General features: G+C 43.9%; 1 protein-coding gene across 1 annotated transcript in view; it reads right to left on the minus strand.

The window, feature by feature from the left end:
• LOC121287635 (protein unc-13 homolog A-like) overlaps positions 1–19618 on the minus strand; it is a 298606-nt gene that overhangs the window by 138394 nt on the left and 140594 nt on the right. Inside the window, exon 15 of the mRNA XM_041205568.1 lies at positions 12152–12293. Within this exon, the coding sequence (XP_041061502.1) occupies positions 12152–12293 (142 nt within the window). The remainder of the gene's footprint in view (positions 1–12151; positions 12294–19618) is intronic.

Raw genomic sequence — 19618 nt, forward strand, 5'->3', positions numbered from 1 at the left:
ATGGCTAATTCCTAAAATTTTAAAACTGGGCAATGACCTTTTAAAAAGACTGAAGCCATGTCTGGCTGTGACCTTCAAACAACAGAAGCTAATCTAGCAGTATCGAAGAAATTTGCACCTCATTATCTCTGAAGAGACACTAACGATCTCTGTGGATTGCAGACACCAAATTCAAAGGGAAATATACAAAGGCCATCTTCATTTCATAAACCAAGCCTGGCCACTGGAGTCTACTAGCCTGCTAGGATAGAGAGTCCTGTAACTTTTCTTTCAAATTCTTAATGGTCATTTGCTAGTACAGGACTTGAGTATTGCTGAGAAAAGCTTTTCATCTTGCCTCATCAGGACACTCGCCTGAACACCAATATAAGGGGAAAACAACAATTCACACGGGCAGTGTGAATCCCAGGAAGCCAGACAAAAAAAAACAACATACACCCTTTGTCAAAGCAAAAGTAGAGAGGTGGAAGTCATGTGGCATGACCCCCCCCTCAACTAGCTGGGAGAACCAGTTACACTGTCTTGCTATACTGAAAATCAGTCTGCCATCTTCTATCTACCAAGCAGCAGCACAAAAAAGGGCCTCTGTCCAGGTTTAGATGCCTGGCCCCCAACTATAATTTTTCTACTGAAACTTCTGAACTTCTATACCAAAGTCTATAAGACTAATTCACCTCTGCATGCCTATCTCATTGTGTAAGGCATCTCTACTGGAAAAATGAATTACCCAGCATCAGTGTTCAGCATGCCGACCTCTGTGAAAGAATACCCCATGGTGTTTTGATTCTGAACTCACGTAAAACAATAATTCTTTGCTCTCTGGTCTTTGCCCTATAAATCTTTCTTTCTCTATCCCTCGTTTATTGTATGAATGCACAAGGGGCGATGTAGGAACAACCCCTCCCACATTTTGAGTGTGTGCAAATAAACTTAACCTTCTAAGTTTGCCCCATCTCAAGTTTGCTGTGGAGTTATTAACAGAAATTGGATCACACCAAAACTGAAGGGTTGGAAATACGCCACTGTTATAGAGGGGGGAAATCAAAATCAAATCACCTTTCTGTTGTTATGAATTCAATTCATTATGCCAGTCTATGGACATTGTAACCTTTAAAGGGCAGGATGTTCTACTGCTGTTACAATGGTTCCTGCCTATTAACAAGGGTGGGACCCTCTGGGAGTGTTTTGATAGGTTCCTCAGATCAGTTCAAGGGTCAGTGAACAACTCTTCTTCAGCGAGTCAGTTTGAGGTGGCCTACCAGCCATGAAGTATCACAGACACACTGACAGGAATAAGTCCTTTTAACTTACTTAACAGAAGAGAGCAAAAAAATAGACTGCAAATTCAAGAAAAGGCTCAGTTAGCAGATTGACTCTGTACTGTGGGCCACTGGGACTAAGGTACCCCTTTGGAGCAGTGGTGTTCTGTTTGGTACGGCGTGAGGTCCGAAGCTGTGCTCGTGAACTAGCGTAGAGTCACTTGGGAATCCAGGGAGAAGGAATCTCAGAAGGTGAAACTGAAACCCTGCAGGATGAGCCATTGTTAGAGCCGTCCGAATGGGAGAGACAGGATCTTCAAAGGTGGAGATTGGAATCCCTCGAGAAAGATGAAGATGAAGAAAGATGAAATTTCAGTGAGATTGATTGACTCACAGTGGCGCTAATGTCTGAGTGATTTCTTGAGAAATCCATTGGTTGCATCTGTTATTTACTCTATGGTGTGGTGTGTTTGACCACAGTTTGTCGGTTAATTCACAGGTACCTCATACTTACCCTGAATGCTGGAGTATAAGATACATATTGTAAATCGTTTCATCTTTCTGAACTTGTAAAGTAAATTTTGTTTTTGTTCGTTCAAAACCTGTGGAATCTTGTGGCTTTGTTCCAAAAGTATCTCAACCTTTAACTACTTTAAACGAAATATTACTGGTCCCTAACTGGATATCCCCCCACGTCCCAGGGTCAGGCCAAGGATTGTAACACTGTTTATGGACGGGTGGTGAGAGGAGAAACCAGGGCTGTTTCAATTAAACCCCCTTCTGTCCATAACATAATGCTGAAAGGTAGATTTGAACCCGCAGCACTAACTCGTGGAGTTCCTGACTCCAAAGACTGGGAAAGTTATTCATTGTCAATCAAGCATTTCACCACAGAAAGAAAGGTGACGAGTCACCTTAAGCCACGTGTACAATTATAATTGATTAGTTATAGAGTGATTCTAGATGAAACCAGCAAGCAGGTCAGGGAAATGAAAGAATTTGCATTAGTTTTTTTAAAAATTCTTTCACGGGATTTGGGCGTCACTGGTAAGGCCAGCATTTATCACCCATTCCTGGTTCCCTTGAACTGAGTGACTTGCTAGGCCATTTCAAAGGGCAGCTAAGAGTCAGTCACATTTCTGTGGGTCTGGAGTCACATGTAGGCCAGACTGGGTAAGGATGGCAGGTTTAAACCCTAAAGGATATTAGCGAACCTGATGGGCTTTTACAAAAATCTATAATACTTGCCACGGTCACCACTAAGATTAGCTTTATATTCCTGAATTATTAATTGAAGTTAAATTCCATCGGCTGCCATGGTGGGATATAGCACCTTTTATACTGTCAGGACATTTCAAGTTGCTTCACAGCCAATTAATTAGTTCTGATGCGGTATCACTATAGCAAAAGGAGCAACATATTCCCACAAACAGCAAATAATATAAATGAGCAGTTAATGTGTTCTGGTAGAATTGCTTGAGCAAATAATGTTGGATATGACACTTGAGAGAATTGCCCTACAATTTTCACATTGTGCCTTAGGATCTTTTACATACACCTGAACAGGTTGGGTGTGACCTCAGTTTAAGGCCTCATCGGAAAGCAAGCACCTCCAACAATCCAGCACTCCCTCTGTGTTCCATTAAAATGAATAGAGTATGCACTTAAATCCTGGAGCAGGGCTTGAACTAAATGGTCTTCAGTTTCAAACACAAAAGTACTACCAACTGAACCTAATTGACAGCGCTTAAGGGAAAAAACCAAATTATGAGGTGATTACGGATTTATGCAACTATCATAGTTTAAACTATGATTTTTAGTTCTCTTAATTTTTTCTCAACTGTTAATGAGGTTCTGGCACAGTGACACTGGGACTCAGGTAAATCAGGTGCCACAAGAAGTTAGCTTTACACAATAATGTAAAGTCAGTTCAGCTAAAATATTTCAGTGGTGCTCCCGGCATAGATTGCCTGACAGAATATCAGCTTAGAAGGCTGCTGGCTGTTTACATGATTCCAAAATTTAAATAAAGAAGAATGCAGCCATTGGAAGCCGAGTCCCCTTGCTGAATTTGGCCACTGAAGGCAAAAAATGCAGTAGAAATGAAATAATCTCTTAAGAAAGAATGGGTTCCCCTGAAGTGCCTGTTCCAAGCTGGCAGTTATCGATTACAATGCTATTCTGCCATTCCAATTGCATTATAAAGAGCGATTGGGATGATGGTGGGCCTTAGGCTGATGTAATTTAGGAAGCCAGTGCCCATTACACTTGGCACTTGCCTGCCATTTATTATCAGATCATAGTCTTGGTTTACAATCTACCCAGCTGTGACTACTGTCCATAAATTAGTTTAGTGCTATATCATCAAGATCCATTTTCCTGCTGTAAGAAAAAGGCCAAAGAATGTTGTTAGGGCATTTTGGCAACTGTAATTTGACAGAAAGGTCCCTTATAGTATTACATCACTCCCCTTTCTCGGCTGAAACTGAGAACAAGAATTAGAATGGCACGGAATTTTGGCACCAAGATTTGCCTGATTCAGAGAAACACATGGGGCAGGGTTTCTGGCTGAACGCGTGGGCTCCTGTCTGACCTGCTCGAGCGTAAAATGACACGTGGAAAATCGCTAATGTAACCCCCTGTTTAAGAAGGGAGTGAGGCAAAAGACGGGAAATTACAGGCCGATTAGCCTGATTAGGCCGATTAGTCTTTGGTAAGATTTTAGAGTCCATTATTGAGGATGAGATTTCAGAATACTTGGAAGTGCATGGTAAAATAGGGCAAAGTCAGCATAGTTTCATCAAGGGGAGGTCATGCCTGACAAATCTGTTAGAATTCTTTGAGGAGGTAACGAGTAGGTTAGACAAAGGAGAGCCAATGGATGTTATCTACTTGGACTTCCAAAAGGCATTTGACAAGGTGCCGCGCAGGAGGCTGCTCAGTAAGATAAGAGCCCATGGTGTTAGAGGCAAGGTACTAGCATGGATAGAAGATTGGCTGTCTGGCAGGAGGCAGAGAGTGGGGATAAGGGGGTCCTTCTCAGAATGGCGGCTGGTGACTAGTGGAGTTCCGCAGGGGTCAGTGTTGGGACCACAACTTTTCACTTTATACATTAATGATCTAGATGAAGGAACTGAGGGCATCCTGGCTAAGTTTGCAGATGATACAAAGATAGGTGGAGGCACAAGTAGTATTGAGGAGGCGGGGAGGCTGCAGAAGGATTTGGACAGGTTAGGAGAATGGGCAAAGAAATGGCAGACGGAATACAACATGGGGAAGTGTGAGGTCATGCACTTTGGTAGGAAGAATAGAGGCATAGACTATTTTCTAAATAGGGAGAGAATTCAGAAATCTGGAGTGCAAAGGGACTTGGGAGTCCTAGTCCAGCATTCTCTTAAGGTTAACTTGCAGGTTGAGTCAGTAGTTAGGAAGGCAAATGCAATGTTGGCATTGATTTCGAGAGGACTAGAATATAAAAGCAGGGATGATCTGCTGAGGTTTTATAAGGCTCTGGTCAGACCACATTTAGAATATTGTGAGCAATTTTGGGCTCCGTATCTCTGGAAGGATGTTCTGGCCCTGGAGAGGGTCCAGAGGAGTTTCACGAGAACGATCCCAGGAATGAAAGGCTTAACATATGAGGAATGTTTGAGGACTCTGGGTCTATACTCAATGGAGTTTAGAAGGATGAGGTGGGATCTGATTGAAACTTACAGGATACTGAAAGGCCTGGATAGAGTGGACGTGGGGAAGATGTTTCCATTAGTAGGAGAGACTAGGACCCGAGGGCACAGCCTCAGAGTAAAGGGAAGACCTTTTAGAACAGAAATGAGGAGAAACTTCTTTAGCCAGAGAGTGGTGAATCTATGGAATTCATTGCCACAGAAGGCTGTGGAGGCCAGGTCATTGAGTGTATTTAAGACCGAGATAGATAGGTTCTTGGTTGGTAAGGGGATCAAAGGTTACGGGGAGAAGGCGGGAGAATGAGGTTGAGAAACTTATCAGCCATGATTGAATGGCGGAGCAGACTCGATGGGCCGAAGGGCCTAATTTCTGCTCCTATGTCTTATGGTCTTAGGTGATGATGTTGGGCGAGGGTCCCGATGTCATCGTGCACTCGGGTGATATTTCGGTCGGCGGGCGGGTGTGGGAATTGGCAGCCGACAATTAAAAGGCCTATTAAGGCCATTAAAATTTTAATTAAATGCTATTTCTTGCTGCCTGTCCAGCCTCACAGCTGGCGGGCAGGTGACAAGGCCAAGCAGTCTTTGCATTTTTTAGGAAACCTCATCCATAGGCTGAGGTTTTGAGCACCTTCTTTATTTTTAATTTTCAAAACTGTTCATCTCCCTGAGGCAGCTCCGTGTCTCAGGGAGCTTTTCCAGCACAGGCCGGCGCACATGCACATAGTTCACGCTCGCCCTCCTCTACCACCACCACCACCACCCCCCCCACACACACAGGCAGCGCTGAGCCTTCATTAGCCCGCCAGCGCGAAATCGCGGTCCGGCCCTGATCGCGGGCGGCGGTCAGTTTCCCGGCCACTCCCGCCTGACCCTGCCGAACCCACCCGACGAGGGAAATATCCTGGCCATGAAGCTGAGGGTCACACAGGGTTGGAGGGCGGGTGGGTAGTGGTCTGCATTCCAATTGTAACTATCCAGTATAAAATCAAAAACCACACTGAGAGGAAAGGTTATTGTTTCACTTATTTAGTCTTTTAGGTTTAGCTGAAGCACAAACTATTGTCCCACTGAGGAGGAGCTATCTGCCCCTGTTAATATTGCTCTGACTGATCTCTATAAGCAAGTGGCCTGGTTTGGCTTAATTTCTTATTTTGCCTCCTTTCTTGTGAGAAAGGTGTTTTCTTCACTTACTATATTTTCAATGGACTATCTGAAATTTGGTAATGGAAGATCCAAAACAGTCACTAACAAAAACAGATTTTAAATTAGAAGTTGCAATTGCAGTATAAACGAAATTAAGGCCAGGGTTTTCTGCACCCAATCGTGACGGCGTGTTCGGGGGCAAGATTGGAGAGTCTCGCGAGAAGGCCCTTGGCACGTTTCCTGGTGATGTGAATCCAGGAAAGGATTGTCCGCTTCCCCCATCAAAGGCAGGCCACGTTTCCCAGCTTCGAATGTTGGGAACTTGTTTTGAATGCATTTACATCTCATTATTGTGGTCACATGCCGGAATCACCCTCCCACGCCAAATTTAAAGCCCACGTCAGTGTGATTTTATGACAGCATGATTTCCAACTGCCTGACGACCTGAACTTCAACGGGAACTCAAGAGGTGAGTGCATACAGCATTGCGCAGCGCTCATGATGATCCCATTGCAAGGAAGTGGGTCCACAGATTTGGTGGTTGGGGGAGGGGTGGGGGGGAGGTGGCGGGAGTCCCAGCTTCTTCTTTGTGGCTGGTTGGTGGTGCTGGGACAAGGGTGACAGTGCCGGGGAGAAGGGCTACAGTGCAAGGGGGAGGGTTCACGGCAGCTGGCAGCACAGGCTGAAGTTTGAACACAAATACATGTCACTGTGGGCGGGGCACATAAATACAATGGCCGGGCAATTGCCAAAACATTTCAGTGAGCACTCTTCCGCAGCTGAGAGCACTTAGCTTGAGCTCGGTTGACATGCTTGGAGTTAGGCTAATCAAGCAATTGTGCCCACTTAAGCAGCACTAATTCCTGTCAGTGCCAACGATTGCTCCTCTACTGTTAACCCCTGATGAGCACACTTCAGACTGGAATGAGTGCTATGGTGCTGTGGGACCATCAGGCAACTGAGCAAGCTTGAAGATCCTGTTGGGAAAGGTGGACATCAAACACTGACAGAGAGTTGCATTCCTAATCTCTTACATTATGCTTAAGTTGACATTGAAAAGTCACCCTCATGGTCCAAGCAAACCACGAAGACTTGACGTGCAGGTTAAGACAATGCCTGCGCCTGAGATGAGAGTTCAGGATGCAGTTGAGTGGCTGAAGCTGTCACCGCCCGGTACTGAGGTGTGGGGTGGTGCTAGGTGGTGGCATGGTGAACTATCATGTACACTAAATACTGGGCAACCATGTAGTGGCCTGGACTCACTGGTATGCGTTAAGGGGGCCTTAAGACGCAGCTGCAGGCGATGACTCAACAAAGAGTGGTCCCTTAGGAGGTAACTGCTGACCCTTGAGTCTCTCTCTTTGATGCTGCAGGGAGGAAACCATCAGGAACATGGAGCATGATGATCTCGCTGTCTGCCTGATTGCTTATAGGCAGGAGAGAAGAAGGAGAAGAATGTGACGGAGGTGCCTGGCTTGCTCAAACGGAGGAGCTGAACCCTGAAGACCAAAGGGCACTGCAGAGGATGAACTTCACAGAGCCTTCGTTCATAGGTGCATCACTAGACCAGGGTCTATAGATGACACATGTGCTACCTGGAGATGAGTGAGAACCAGTGTTGTTGCTGACACCTGCGCATGTCATGGGAACTGGCCATGCACATGTGCCTCCTTCTGCAGGGTTTGGCATCACAGGAATTCGGAGGGCATCCACTGCCATTGGCAGTTAAAGTTACTTTAACTGGTGACGCTCAATTTCTGCAGAGGCCGCTCCTTCCAGGGCTCCACTAGAAACATTTGCAGAATCTCGCAAGCCTCCACCCACAAATGTATCCAGGAGGTCACGGTCCCCCTTTGCATCAAGACACACAATTTTGTCAACTTCAACAGAGATCAAGCAAGCCAGGAAGCAAGAGTGTGGTTGTAGGGACAAGCAAGCAGTGATTGGAACAGATAATCAAAAGATGTCACAGACAAAAGAACAAAAGAACAAAGAGGTGTTGAAGGTGGTGATATTATCTAAACGAATGTGCTAATTAAGAAGGGATGGTAGGGCACTCAAGGTACAGCTCTAGTGTCGGTGAGGTGGAAAGACTAGCAGGGCATAAAAGATTTAAAAATAATGGAAATAGGTGGGAAAAGAAAAACTATATAAATTATTGGAAAAAACAAAAGGAAGAAAGATACAAAGGGGGTGTGGACCAGAATGATGAGAAGATGCAAGAGCTGCATGTCTCCTCCGATGAGGAGGAAGTAGAAGGGGATGAGGGTGATGAGGTCCTGGAAAGTGAAGGTGCAGGCGATGATGTCATCGTATTGGCCAGACAAGGCAGGCGTACTTGGGAGGCCCTCAGTACCACAAGATTCCAGGGGGATGATGAGGAGATGCAGTGAGGACACTCCTGAGATCTTCACTTTGCATCTGGGATCATCTGACACCAGTCTGGCTGAGGCCAGCGCACATACGCTCTGTGAAGAGGCTCATATTATGGAGATGCTGCTGAGATACAGCGGCCACATGGACTTTAAGGCAACTTGATCCTTCGGCAGGCTTCATCACCTGTTCCCTTCAGCACCACACCTTCACCTGTCAGGAATGGTGACAAGATGGGGAGGCAGCCCCGCCTCTACAGCGCTGAGAGCACACAGAGTCCCCACAGACGCGTGGATACGAGATTCTTTGAGCAAACAAAAGTCACATGGAGGTGCACATATCACTAATCTGGAGAGTGACTTTGAAGCTTTGTGCTCAAAAGGTTACACATGGCACAGAGAAGAGGTCCTGGGTTGTGACATCAGTCTTCATTTTGTGCAGGAAGCAAGGTTTCACATCTGATTGACACGGACATAGTTCATCATCATAAGGAGACATACTTGGGGCTGTATTTACAATGATCAACATTGTGTACAAATTATTAACACCTGTGCCCACGTTATGCAACAACATCTTCTTGACCTTTCTAACCCTGCCGCTACATCTTGGTGCTCACCACCGACACAACACAGGAATGGTCCACGTCATCGCCAGCCAGCTGGATGTACTATTTTCGAAGTCAGTATGGACCTTGATGTCAGGCATTCCTCCAACCATTTGCGACCTCTCCCTTTTGTTGTGAGCCAACTTGTCCTGCATGAATACAGATGGAGAGAGTGTAAGCAGGACACCTGTCAAGCCAGATGAGAAGGATGCCTGGTGCATGTGTGGGTGTTGAGTGGTGCCATGGATGGGATGAGGACACAATCCACATGGCAGATGAAGGTGTGTGTGAGAGAGTGAATGGTGATGCCCCTTGAGCTGGCAGTGAGTGAGATCCCTGCAGATGTGTGATGAGTTTGTGATTGTGGGAGTTGAGAATGACTTACCCTCGCAGAATGGAGGAGATCATTCATCCATTTTCGGCACTGGGTGGCGGTCCTCTTTTAGAAGAAATTGACGCTGACCACAGCTACCACCACCTCCCATGCTGGATTTGTCACCTTGGATGAGGTTCTTCGCCCAGAGTGGGAGTAACTCTTTTGAGTACAAACACGTTTCTATCTGTTTCAGATGAAGTTACATTGTTATATTGTTTGCCATTGTGAGATTTGAACTCTCGATCTTGGGGTTACAAACCCAGTACCATAACCACTTGGCTATTTAGGAGTAGAGGACATCGTGGTGGACCTCCACTGCATCCAGGGAGGGATCGCTAAATTTGGAGCAGCATGTTTCCTCCCTTTGGCAGCCATCAGTTCCCAGCAGCTTCACACCCTTGAAGAGTGCAAGTTCTGTGCAGGGACGGCCTTTAAATATGGCGCCTGGTTTACAGAAGGCCTCAGGTCACATTGGGGTGGGGGAATCGGAGGCCACCCACCAGCGATCCAATATAAAACCCGTGCCTCTCAACTTATTAAACAAAGTGGTGCACGATACAATGCAAAATGCCGCCAATGCCATCAGCAGGTTACACCAATTCCCCTTCCCAACATTGAACTTTGCCGATTTCTGGGACAGTTCCACCCTAAATGTTTAAGATATCTTTTTCAGTTAAAGCCAAAAGGTTTTGTTTTAGTTAATTCCAATGCACCCTTACCAGCTCCCATCTTCCACCCTCAATAAACTTGAGCTCATCCAAAACTCTGCTGCCCTTACCAAGTCTCATTCATTCATTGCCTGCATGTGCTCGAGGACCCACATTGGCTCCTGTCCACCAGCACCTCAATTTAAAATTCTCATCCTCTGTTCAAATCCCTCCATTGACTTGCCCCTCTCTATCTCAGTTACCTTGATCAGCCCCTCCCTATCTCTGTAACATTCAGCCCACAACTGAAAGTGTCTTTAGATGACTCATTCCGAAGCCCTGAAATCCCCTCCCTGAACACCTCAGCCCCATGCTACTTGTTTAAAATGGTACCTAGCCCTTTGACTGAGTTTTTATCTCCCCACCTTAACCTCTCCCTTGGCTTGGTGTAAAGTTTTGTAAGTCTAAGCTCCAATGATGCACTTGGGGATGTTTTACCACTCCTCATAAATGTAAGTGGTTATAATCATCCACATCATACATAATGTCCCAAAGGGTTTCATAGTTTAGGATTAGACCAATGCAAGGATAGAATAGATTAGGTTAGATAACCTGAAGTAGAATTGAAGGGTAGGTTTTGAGAAGGCTTTTCAAGTGGGAAGGGAGGAAGCAAGACAGACTGAATTTCGGAGAGTGGAGGATCAAAGCTGGGACATAGTGCTTTAGCAGGCTGTGGTTGTTGTTACAAGGATGCGTGTTTTTTGAAGATACAGTTGCTAATTTTTTTTCTTTTTCTGGCTGGAGTTAAAAAAATCTGGGACCCTCTGCAGAGAATGACAAAACAGTCCAGACTGCTGCAATACACACAATTTCACATTCCACCAAGTGGGATAAAGACAGGCATTCATCCCCTGAGGAGTGTGAAAGACTCCATCCCCTGTCGATTCACACCACCTTGAGACTTTGCAAACGTTTCTGAGATGTGATGTCAAAATGCAATTATCTGTTCTGAAACAATAACTGCAGCAGACATAAACTAATAAAATTTCTCCATTATATACACCCAGTGAAGGACTTTAAGGACCCTTTACCCAGCAGGAGAGAGACAAAAAAAGACAATGTTGTACTGAACTGGCTGATTGAAGCTGTGTGTCGTTTTTGTCTCTCTCTCTCTTAGAAGTGCTGTGTCCAGTTTGCAAAGTAACCATTTCGAGAGGAGAAACTGACTGCAAACCACGATCTTTTAGGAAAAACATGAAAATCTGCTCCAAACAGGAAATGGATAATATTTCAGAGGTGTCTTGGTAATGTGCTGCATGTGTGGCTTGAAGTTCCAGGTCCGACAGGACACTGAGATTGTACACTACCAAGTTGAGCCCTTACAGGCATCAAGAATGAATTGAGGATTTGGGTCAGAAATTTCAGGCAGCAAGCAAACAGGGTGGTTTTGATCGTGCTGACATTGAGTTGCAAAATCTTTGGTTGGTCCACAACTTCAGGCAATCAGATACAACAGCCAAAATCATGGAAGCAAAAATGTTTGTGGAGAAGAGATAATATGCATCAATATGATGCATAATATCATTGAGGGGCAGCATAAATAAATAGGAGGGGTCGAAGGGCAAATCATTGCAGATTGGTTCGCCTTGTAAAAATTGGTAGAAATTGAATCATGTAAAGAAAGTACCACAGAGGTGTCCTAAAGATGAGAGATTCTGGAGGATGAATGGTGTGGTCAATTGCATTGAATACTAAAGAGATATCAGAACAGATAATGAATAACGTATTGCAGTCACTGTTAAGTGGTAGGTCATAGGTACCTTTGACCAGGACACACTAGGAACCAAAAAGAAGAGATTTGAACATAGCAATCGGAGAAGTGCTCACCAGGTTAGGTAGCAACAATAGATTGCAAAATCTTGTATTTTCATGTACCAATGTCAGTTTCTACAGTTTTCTGTAAGTGGCTGGAGGAAGAAGCCTATCTGTTTTGGATGGTAAATTTACATATATTATAACAAATAGGAAAGTAAAATGCATACTTGTAATACAAAGTGACTTACAAATTGAAGTTTTCCTCCCAGATTGGGTTAAGGTTCCCATAGATGGTTTTGGTACGCTTTTTAGTCTTTCCAACTTGAACTGTGACATAAGGATCACTGGAACCCGTTTTATCTTTGGCTTGCAGACCTTGGGCACACACCACTGTAGATATCAAAGATTGATTCTAATTATCAAATTAGTATTCAAAGGAACATTCCAAAGTTTCAATATTTATTCTGATAAATAGTTTCAGTGATTTATTTGCAGCAATACATTTTTAAATCAACTCTCAAAAGATTTTCCAGAAGTGTATTTAAGACCGAGATAGATAGGTTCTTGATTGGTAAGAGGATCAAAGGTTACGGGGAGAAGGAGGGAGAATGGGGTTGAGAAACTTATCAGCCATGATTGAATGGCAGAGCAGACTCGATAGGCCGAATGGCCTAATTTCTGCTCCTATGTCTTATGGTCCCACGGGAAATTGAGGTAAATCCACTGGAAAACAAATAGAAACAGAAAATTCTGGAAATTCACAAGAGATTGACTAGCATCTAAAAAGAGAGGAGGGTTATTTTTTCAGAAAGGATGGCCTTGATGTAAGAAGCATTGCAAGAAGCAACATTCAGTAAAACCTTAGCTTTCTAAATGAATCAAATGCACATGCGAAATAAAACTCAATGTCAAGCCAGATTGCCCCTAAGCAATATGCCCAGTTCGCCTCAACCATATTATTATAAATACAGCACCTCCACTGAAGCACCGAAATAAAGTCTATTCCGGTTGACCATGTTTAGGCATTTTGAGTAAACATAATAGTCCCTTTCATGATATTGAGTGTGGAGTATCAACCACAGATTTTCCACACCGTTGAGTGAGCCTCTAAAGTGCCACAATAAATGTTCCTAAAGATAGAGCTTCTGGATACCTTGCAAGAAAATGACAAAAAGCAAAGACTCTCAAATGAATGCAGAATTAAAATGGTTGAAACATTCAGCCCAGTTAATCATACGAGAAACTGGATTTCTTGCTCATCAACACAAAGGATTTCTCTAGCTTGGAAGCATTCCACCTCTTAACACTCAAGGAATATGCTGAGCTCCATTCTAAAGGTAGATAATCGGAAATAAAATGTCATATTATTATGCAACCTTGGTGTTCTGCATGAAAATCTCACACTGCCTGATTGAGGATTTTCTGCTACACCCTAAATGGCAAATGAGGGATAATATTACTGAAACATGGGGCTAAATAATATGTTGTTGCATTTCAGTAGGTGGGACCCACACCTAGAAGTGGGTGGATTTCCAACTCTGCCCCTGCTGCACGCTGTATAAAAAGACAATAAGACATTTAATGGCTGCAGGGCATGTTTTAAACCCACGACAGTGGTGGATTCTCACTCGCTCGCCCAATCCAATCTGGAGGGCGGGCTGTACAGCTGTCATAATCATTGGCCGTGACCTGAAAGGAGGCAGTGTCATGTGATTTTGTTAAGTTCAAAGCCAAAAGAAGTGTTTGTTTTCTGCAAGATTATCAGGCATTGTTTGAGGTAAGTGTTATTACTCTGAAAAGTATGTCAAATTCTGCAGAGGCTTTGAGTTACGAGTTGTTGCCAGTGAACACAGATGGCATTGAATCTGATCATGCACACGATGTTAAGATCTGAAAATTAAGCTGCTGTTTGGTTCTAGCATCTTTTCCTCCACAGATAGCTGAGATAAGGTCACAAAGGGCGAGGTAGGGAAGAAGGGCCAGAACTGCCCCATGTTTTAATGATGATGCCCTCTGTGCGCTCCTCCAGACTGTGTCCACCAGGCGTGAGATGCTTATGCTGCCCGACGGGAAGAGGAGACCTCCCTCTATAACCCAACCAGCCTGGGAGGAGGTGGCTGCAGAAGTCACCAGCGTGGGGGTCATGCCTTGAAACTGGAGGCAATGCAGGAAGAAGCTAAATTACTTCTTGAGATTGGCAAAGGTGAGCAAGTCCTCACTATGTGTATTATCATGCAAGGAATGTACAGGGAAGGCTGGAAAATGCTGGAGCCTTGTGAGTACCTCTGAAGTCCAAAGCAGCATTAAGCACCAATGTCACGGTTTGTGACTCCAATGTCTCTGTGGTTGTGGTACCAGTGGGGTGGGGGTGTAGGAGGGAGGCCTTAGACTTAACGAGGGATTACAGGGCAAAGACCACAGAATAAAAAATTATTGTTTCACATGAGTACAGAGCCCAGAATCAAAGTCCCATGAGGTATTCCATCACAGAGGTCAGCAGGCTGAAAACTGATGCTGGATTACTCACTTCTCTAGTAGGGACGACTTCTACGATGAGATAGGCATGCAGAGGTGAATTAGTCATATAGGCAATGGCATAGAAGGTCAGAAGTTCCAGTAGAAACAATGTCGATGGGGGCCAGGCATTCAAAACTGGACAGAGTCCCTTTTCTGAGCTGCCGCTTGGTAGATGGAAGATGGAAGACTAATGGTTCTCCCAACTTTGGGGAGGAGGGGAGCCATGTCACATGAATTGAGATTCTACTTCAGCTTTGCCAAACAGTGTATATTCCTTTTGTCTGGGTTTCTGAGATTGTTAATGTTCCAACCAGTGAGAATTTGAATGGAAGGTTGCAGGGTCCTTTGTCCCAATGGCTCAGCTCCAATTGGCCAGGCTTGGCTTATGAAATGGAGCTGGCCATTGTGTAATTCCCTTTTAATTTGGTCTCTGCAGTCCACAGGGGTCGTTAATGTCTCTTCAGGGATATTAAAGCGCGAGTTGCTATGATACCATCCTGATAGCTCTTTTGTTTAGGGTCACAGCTAGGTATAGCTTCAGTTATTTAAAAGGTCATTGTCCATTTTACAATTTTAGAAATTAGCCATGAATGTGTATATATATTTTATTAAAATATAGTGTGAGATCTTAGCCCCATTACGCTCACAATGAGAGGTCACTGTGGCTCTGGAAGCCTGGCTCTGGCATTGTGTCTCTGACATCTGGAGGCAGCTCATTCTCTATGAATATGGTCATTTGGCAGCATAGGTCCTTCTGCACCTCCGTTCTTGCGGCATTATGCCTGCATCAGCTTCTTGCACAGGTGCAGGCCTGCCACCCTCAAGCACTACCAGTGCATCCTGAACCTCACCTTCTTCCTGTCCCTCTCAATCCCCTCCTCCTCACTGAAGGATGTGTCTTCCACAGAGTCCACTATTCCCATGGTTTCGCTGCCAAGAAGGCTGAGGTACAGTTGAGGATCTAAATTCATCGTTATGCAGGAAAAATGAAGCGTCCAAACAGCAAATGTATCCCCTGGAAACAACTTACAAGATCAAATACCGGCAGCACTGACATCACCCTGAACTGCCGAGGTCAAACTAACGACCCAGCTGGTGACTTTTAACCCTGCCTTACAATTTTTATGTAAAAAATGAGATCCCCCACCTGGTGTGATTCAGACGCTCAGTGTTTTATTGCTCCCAACACGTGTTATTCCAGTCAACTGGGACATTAACAAGCTTAAATAATTTAAATGAATTTGAATAAGGTGGGCGGGCTCCAATTTCTAGGCCTGCCCACCTACCATATTTTCCAATAAGTTATAATTTAAAAAAAAAACTTTTCTTTTCCCACCTATTTTTAAATTTATTTCGATCTATTGTTTTATCTCCACCTTTTAGCCCATTTCGATCCCTTCCCCCCCACCCCACCCCCACTAGGGCCATCTGCCACCAGCTTGTCCTACTTGCTACCCTTAATGTCCCCATTAGCACATTCCTTAGAATAATATCACCACCATCAACACCCCTTCGTCCTTTTTTTCTATGACATCTTTGGCAACCTCTTCTTTGCCTCCACCTATCACTGGCCCTCTATCCAGCTCTACCTGTCCCACCCTCCTCTACCAGCTTATATTTCACCTCATTTCTCTATTTCCTCAGTTCTGATGAAGAGTCATGCAGACTCGAAACGTCAACTGTATTCCTCTCCGCAGATGCTGTCAGACCTGCTGAGCTTTTCCAGGTACTTTTGTTTCAGATTTCCAGCAAACCTAAACACGACCCGATATCATTGTACATGATAATACATTGGCACAGGCACGGCAAGGGCCTGTTTTCACCATGTATTATTCTATCCTTCAATTTAGTCAATCATTCATACTGATAACCTTATTCAGAATGTTCTGCAACCACTCAAGCTCTTTTATTAGAAGATCTTTAGTGCTGACTACCAGCGATACCAGCAAGCAATTCCTAATGAGTGATGACTCTGCGGTGAACTTACTGCCTATGTAAATCTGCCATTATCTTGATTTCCTGCAGTTGCAACTTCTTGTGCTGCCAATTTAATTAAAAATACAAAGCATCGATGAAGCACCCATAGCTAACCTAATTGCTCAATAATGCACAACAAACTGTAATTTTTCACCTCAGCATGGCCAGGGTTGCAACAATCAGACACAACCTCCTACAATAATTGTTTGGCGAATACATAACAGGGCATTACTTAAACTTATCACAGTTCCAAGCCTTTTATTTGTAGTTTTATTTATGATACCATTGTCCGGTACAGAAGACAAGGAGGAAAATATATATCTACATCAGCCTAGCTACTTTATAAAATTACTATTGTTTTTAAATGGACAATGGCTTTACCCTGACACGCCTGACCAGCCATGACTCATACCAGAGGGAATTACCTGCAGGGTTTTACATACTTCCCCCACCCCGCAACCCCTTCGTCTTCAAACCCGTCAGCGGGGGAGCGTAAAATCCAGTCCAATGGGTTTGGCCTTCCCAGTTTTTAATCAGAGGTAATTGTGACTGATCCATCTCTACTCCCCTCACCCCACTCCCCAGGCCTTCCATCCTGTCCCTGGCACGAGACCCTCAAACCTACATGGTACTGTGAGCTCTGGCACTTAGACTGGTGGGACTGCTTGTAGTCCCGACAACGGCCACTGCTCCCAGTAGCACTGTTGGGATTACGGAGCTGTCAGCCAATTAGACGTCTGGCAGCTCTCCAAGGTGGCGCTTCCTCCCAAGTGAGGGACAGACGGCTCATCTGCCAGCCAGTAAACGGTCCTCGGAACCTTGCTGTAGCAATCAAGGTTTCTGTAGCAAATGTTTCAAGGCAGCTGTCCCACTTAGCGGGATGGGAGTTACCTAGATTTTGTTAAGGAATTGACAATCTGAATGGAGTGTAGAAATTCCCAAGGTATGATATACCTGGATTTCCCACACCTGACATAGTCCATGGAGTAACTGAAGTTGTATATTGAACTTAAATACTATTCACCTTATGAGTGAATATTTTCAGTCAACCCAAAAGAAACAACTAGATTATTTACAAATGAAGCATGAAAGAACTTACATAATAATTAACATCATTGAAAATTAGTTCTTTAAAAACTTCAACCATAGCAGGCTAAGTAACTTGAAACTTTGACCTCTGTTTTGGATCAAAATTGTAATCGGAACATGCAAGTGGTTACTGGAAGCTACTGAATCAATCCAACTTGGCAGCGTAAGATTGATGGTGCTTGGCTACTGATCAAGCTCTCAAGGCCAGAAGAGAGCTTAAACACTTAGATAAAAGCAAAAAACTGCGAATGCTGGAAATCCAAAACAAAAATAAAAATACCTGGAAAAATTCAGCAGGTCTGACAGCATCTGCAGAGAGGAACACAGTTAATGTTTTGAGTCCGTATGACTCTTCAACAGAACTAAGTAAAACTAGAAGAGGGGTGAAATATAAGCTGGTTTAAGGGGGGCGTGGGGCAACAGGTAGAGCTGGATAGAGGACCAGCGATAGGTGGAAATAACCAAAAGATGTCACAGACAAAAGGACAAAGAGGTGTTGAAGCTGGTGATATTATCTAAGGAATGTGCTAATTAAGGGTCCGCAAGCATGACCCAGACCTCCCTGTTGCTTGCCATTTTAACACTCCACCCTGCTCTCATGCCCACATGTCTGTCCGTGGCCTGCTGCAATGTTCCAGTGAAGCTCAACGCAAACTGGGGGAGCAGCACCTCATCTTCCGACTAGGCACTTTACAGCCTTCCGGACTGAATACTGAGTTCAACAACTTTAGATCATGAACTCTCTCCTCCATCCCCACCCCCTTTCCAATCCCCCCATTTTTCTTTTTTTCCCAATAATTTATATAGATTTTTCTTTTCCCACCTATTACCATTATTTTTAAATGTATTTCCATCCATTGTTTTATCTCTGCCTTTTAGCCTATTTTGATTCCTTCACCCCACCCCACCCCCACTAGGGCTATCTGTACTTTGTTTGTCCTGCTTTCTACCCTTAATTAGCACATTCCTTAGATAATATCACCACCTACACCACCTCTTTGTCCTTTTGTCTGTGACATCTTTTGGTTATCTCCACCTATCACTGGTCCCCTATCCAGCTTTACCTGTTCCTCTGATCCCCCCCCCACCCCACCCCCTTAAACCAGCTTATATTTCACCTCTCTTCTAGTTTTACTTAGTTCTGTTGAAGAGTTATACGGACTCGAAACGTTAACTGTGTTCCTCTCCGCAGATGCTGCCAGACCTGCTGAATTTTTCCAGGTATTTTTATTTTTGTTTTAGCTTAAATACTTATATGTGCAAAGCTCTACACCCAGCCATCAAGTTTTGGATGCATTGAGGGCAAGAACAGGAATGTCTGCATTCTCAAGAATGTTTAAAATATCTCTAAGTCTATAAATGTGTAGGAGGTCCAAGTTCTCTCCCCCACTGAGCATTTTTTAAACAATGTTTGATACCACGCTGTAGTTACACTCTCACTTTCCACCCTTGTGAAGCTGAATTGAAACAAAAGCAGCAGTAAATCTGCATCTTAAAATCATTACTTGGGAAAGTAAAATAAAGAACAGGAGCAACTAGATTGCTGGGGCTGGAGGAAGTGAAAAACAGCAGTAAAAGAAAGACTGGCTCGGAAGAAGTATGCTTGAGAAATGAGAGGCCAGGGCTGCAAGATATTCAAGTACCAAGAATGTGTGTGGTGTATTTGTAATGGTACAGAGAGTGCACCAAAATCTCTACTCAACATTGATGAATATAAAATGCCTAAAGCTTTATGAATATTTGATATACATATATATTCTTTTTTTTAATAAATGTATATGCATTTTAATACCCTTTTTAATATATAATTACTTCTATTCTAGCTTTTTAAATGACCAACTTATTCCTATTGCATCCTGCTTAATGCTTAATTATTCCAAGTTTATACCCTTACTGCATAACATGGTTCTAATTTATCTGTTTGATATATAAAGCATGTTTATTTGAACTGTTAAAAGAAATGTTTCAGTTATGACACATCTAGCAGCCAGCTCCTGCTCACATAACAAGAAATAATCTTATATTCATATATGACACAGAAACTCATCCAGTATTTTTCTCATGCAATATTCTTTGCTGCGTCTGTAATAATAATCCATACATCAGTGCTCTAGCAATTCCTTAAGGCACAT

The sequence above is a fragment of the Carcharodon carcharias genome, chromosome 14 (genome assembly GCF_017639515.1).
Source record: "Carcharodon carcharias isolate sCarCar2 chromosome 14, sCarCar2.pri, whole genome shotgun sequence".
NCBI lineage: Eukaryota > Metazoa > Chordata > Chondrichthyes > Lamniformes > Lamnidae > Carcharodon > Carcharodon carcharias.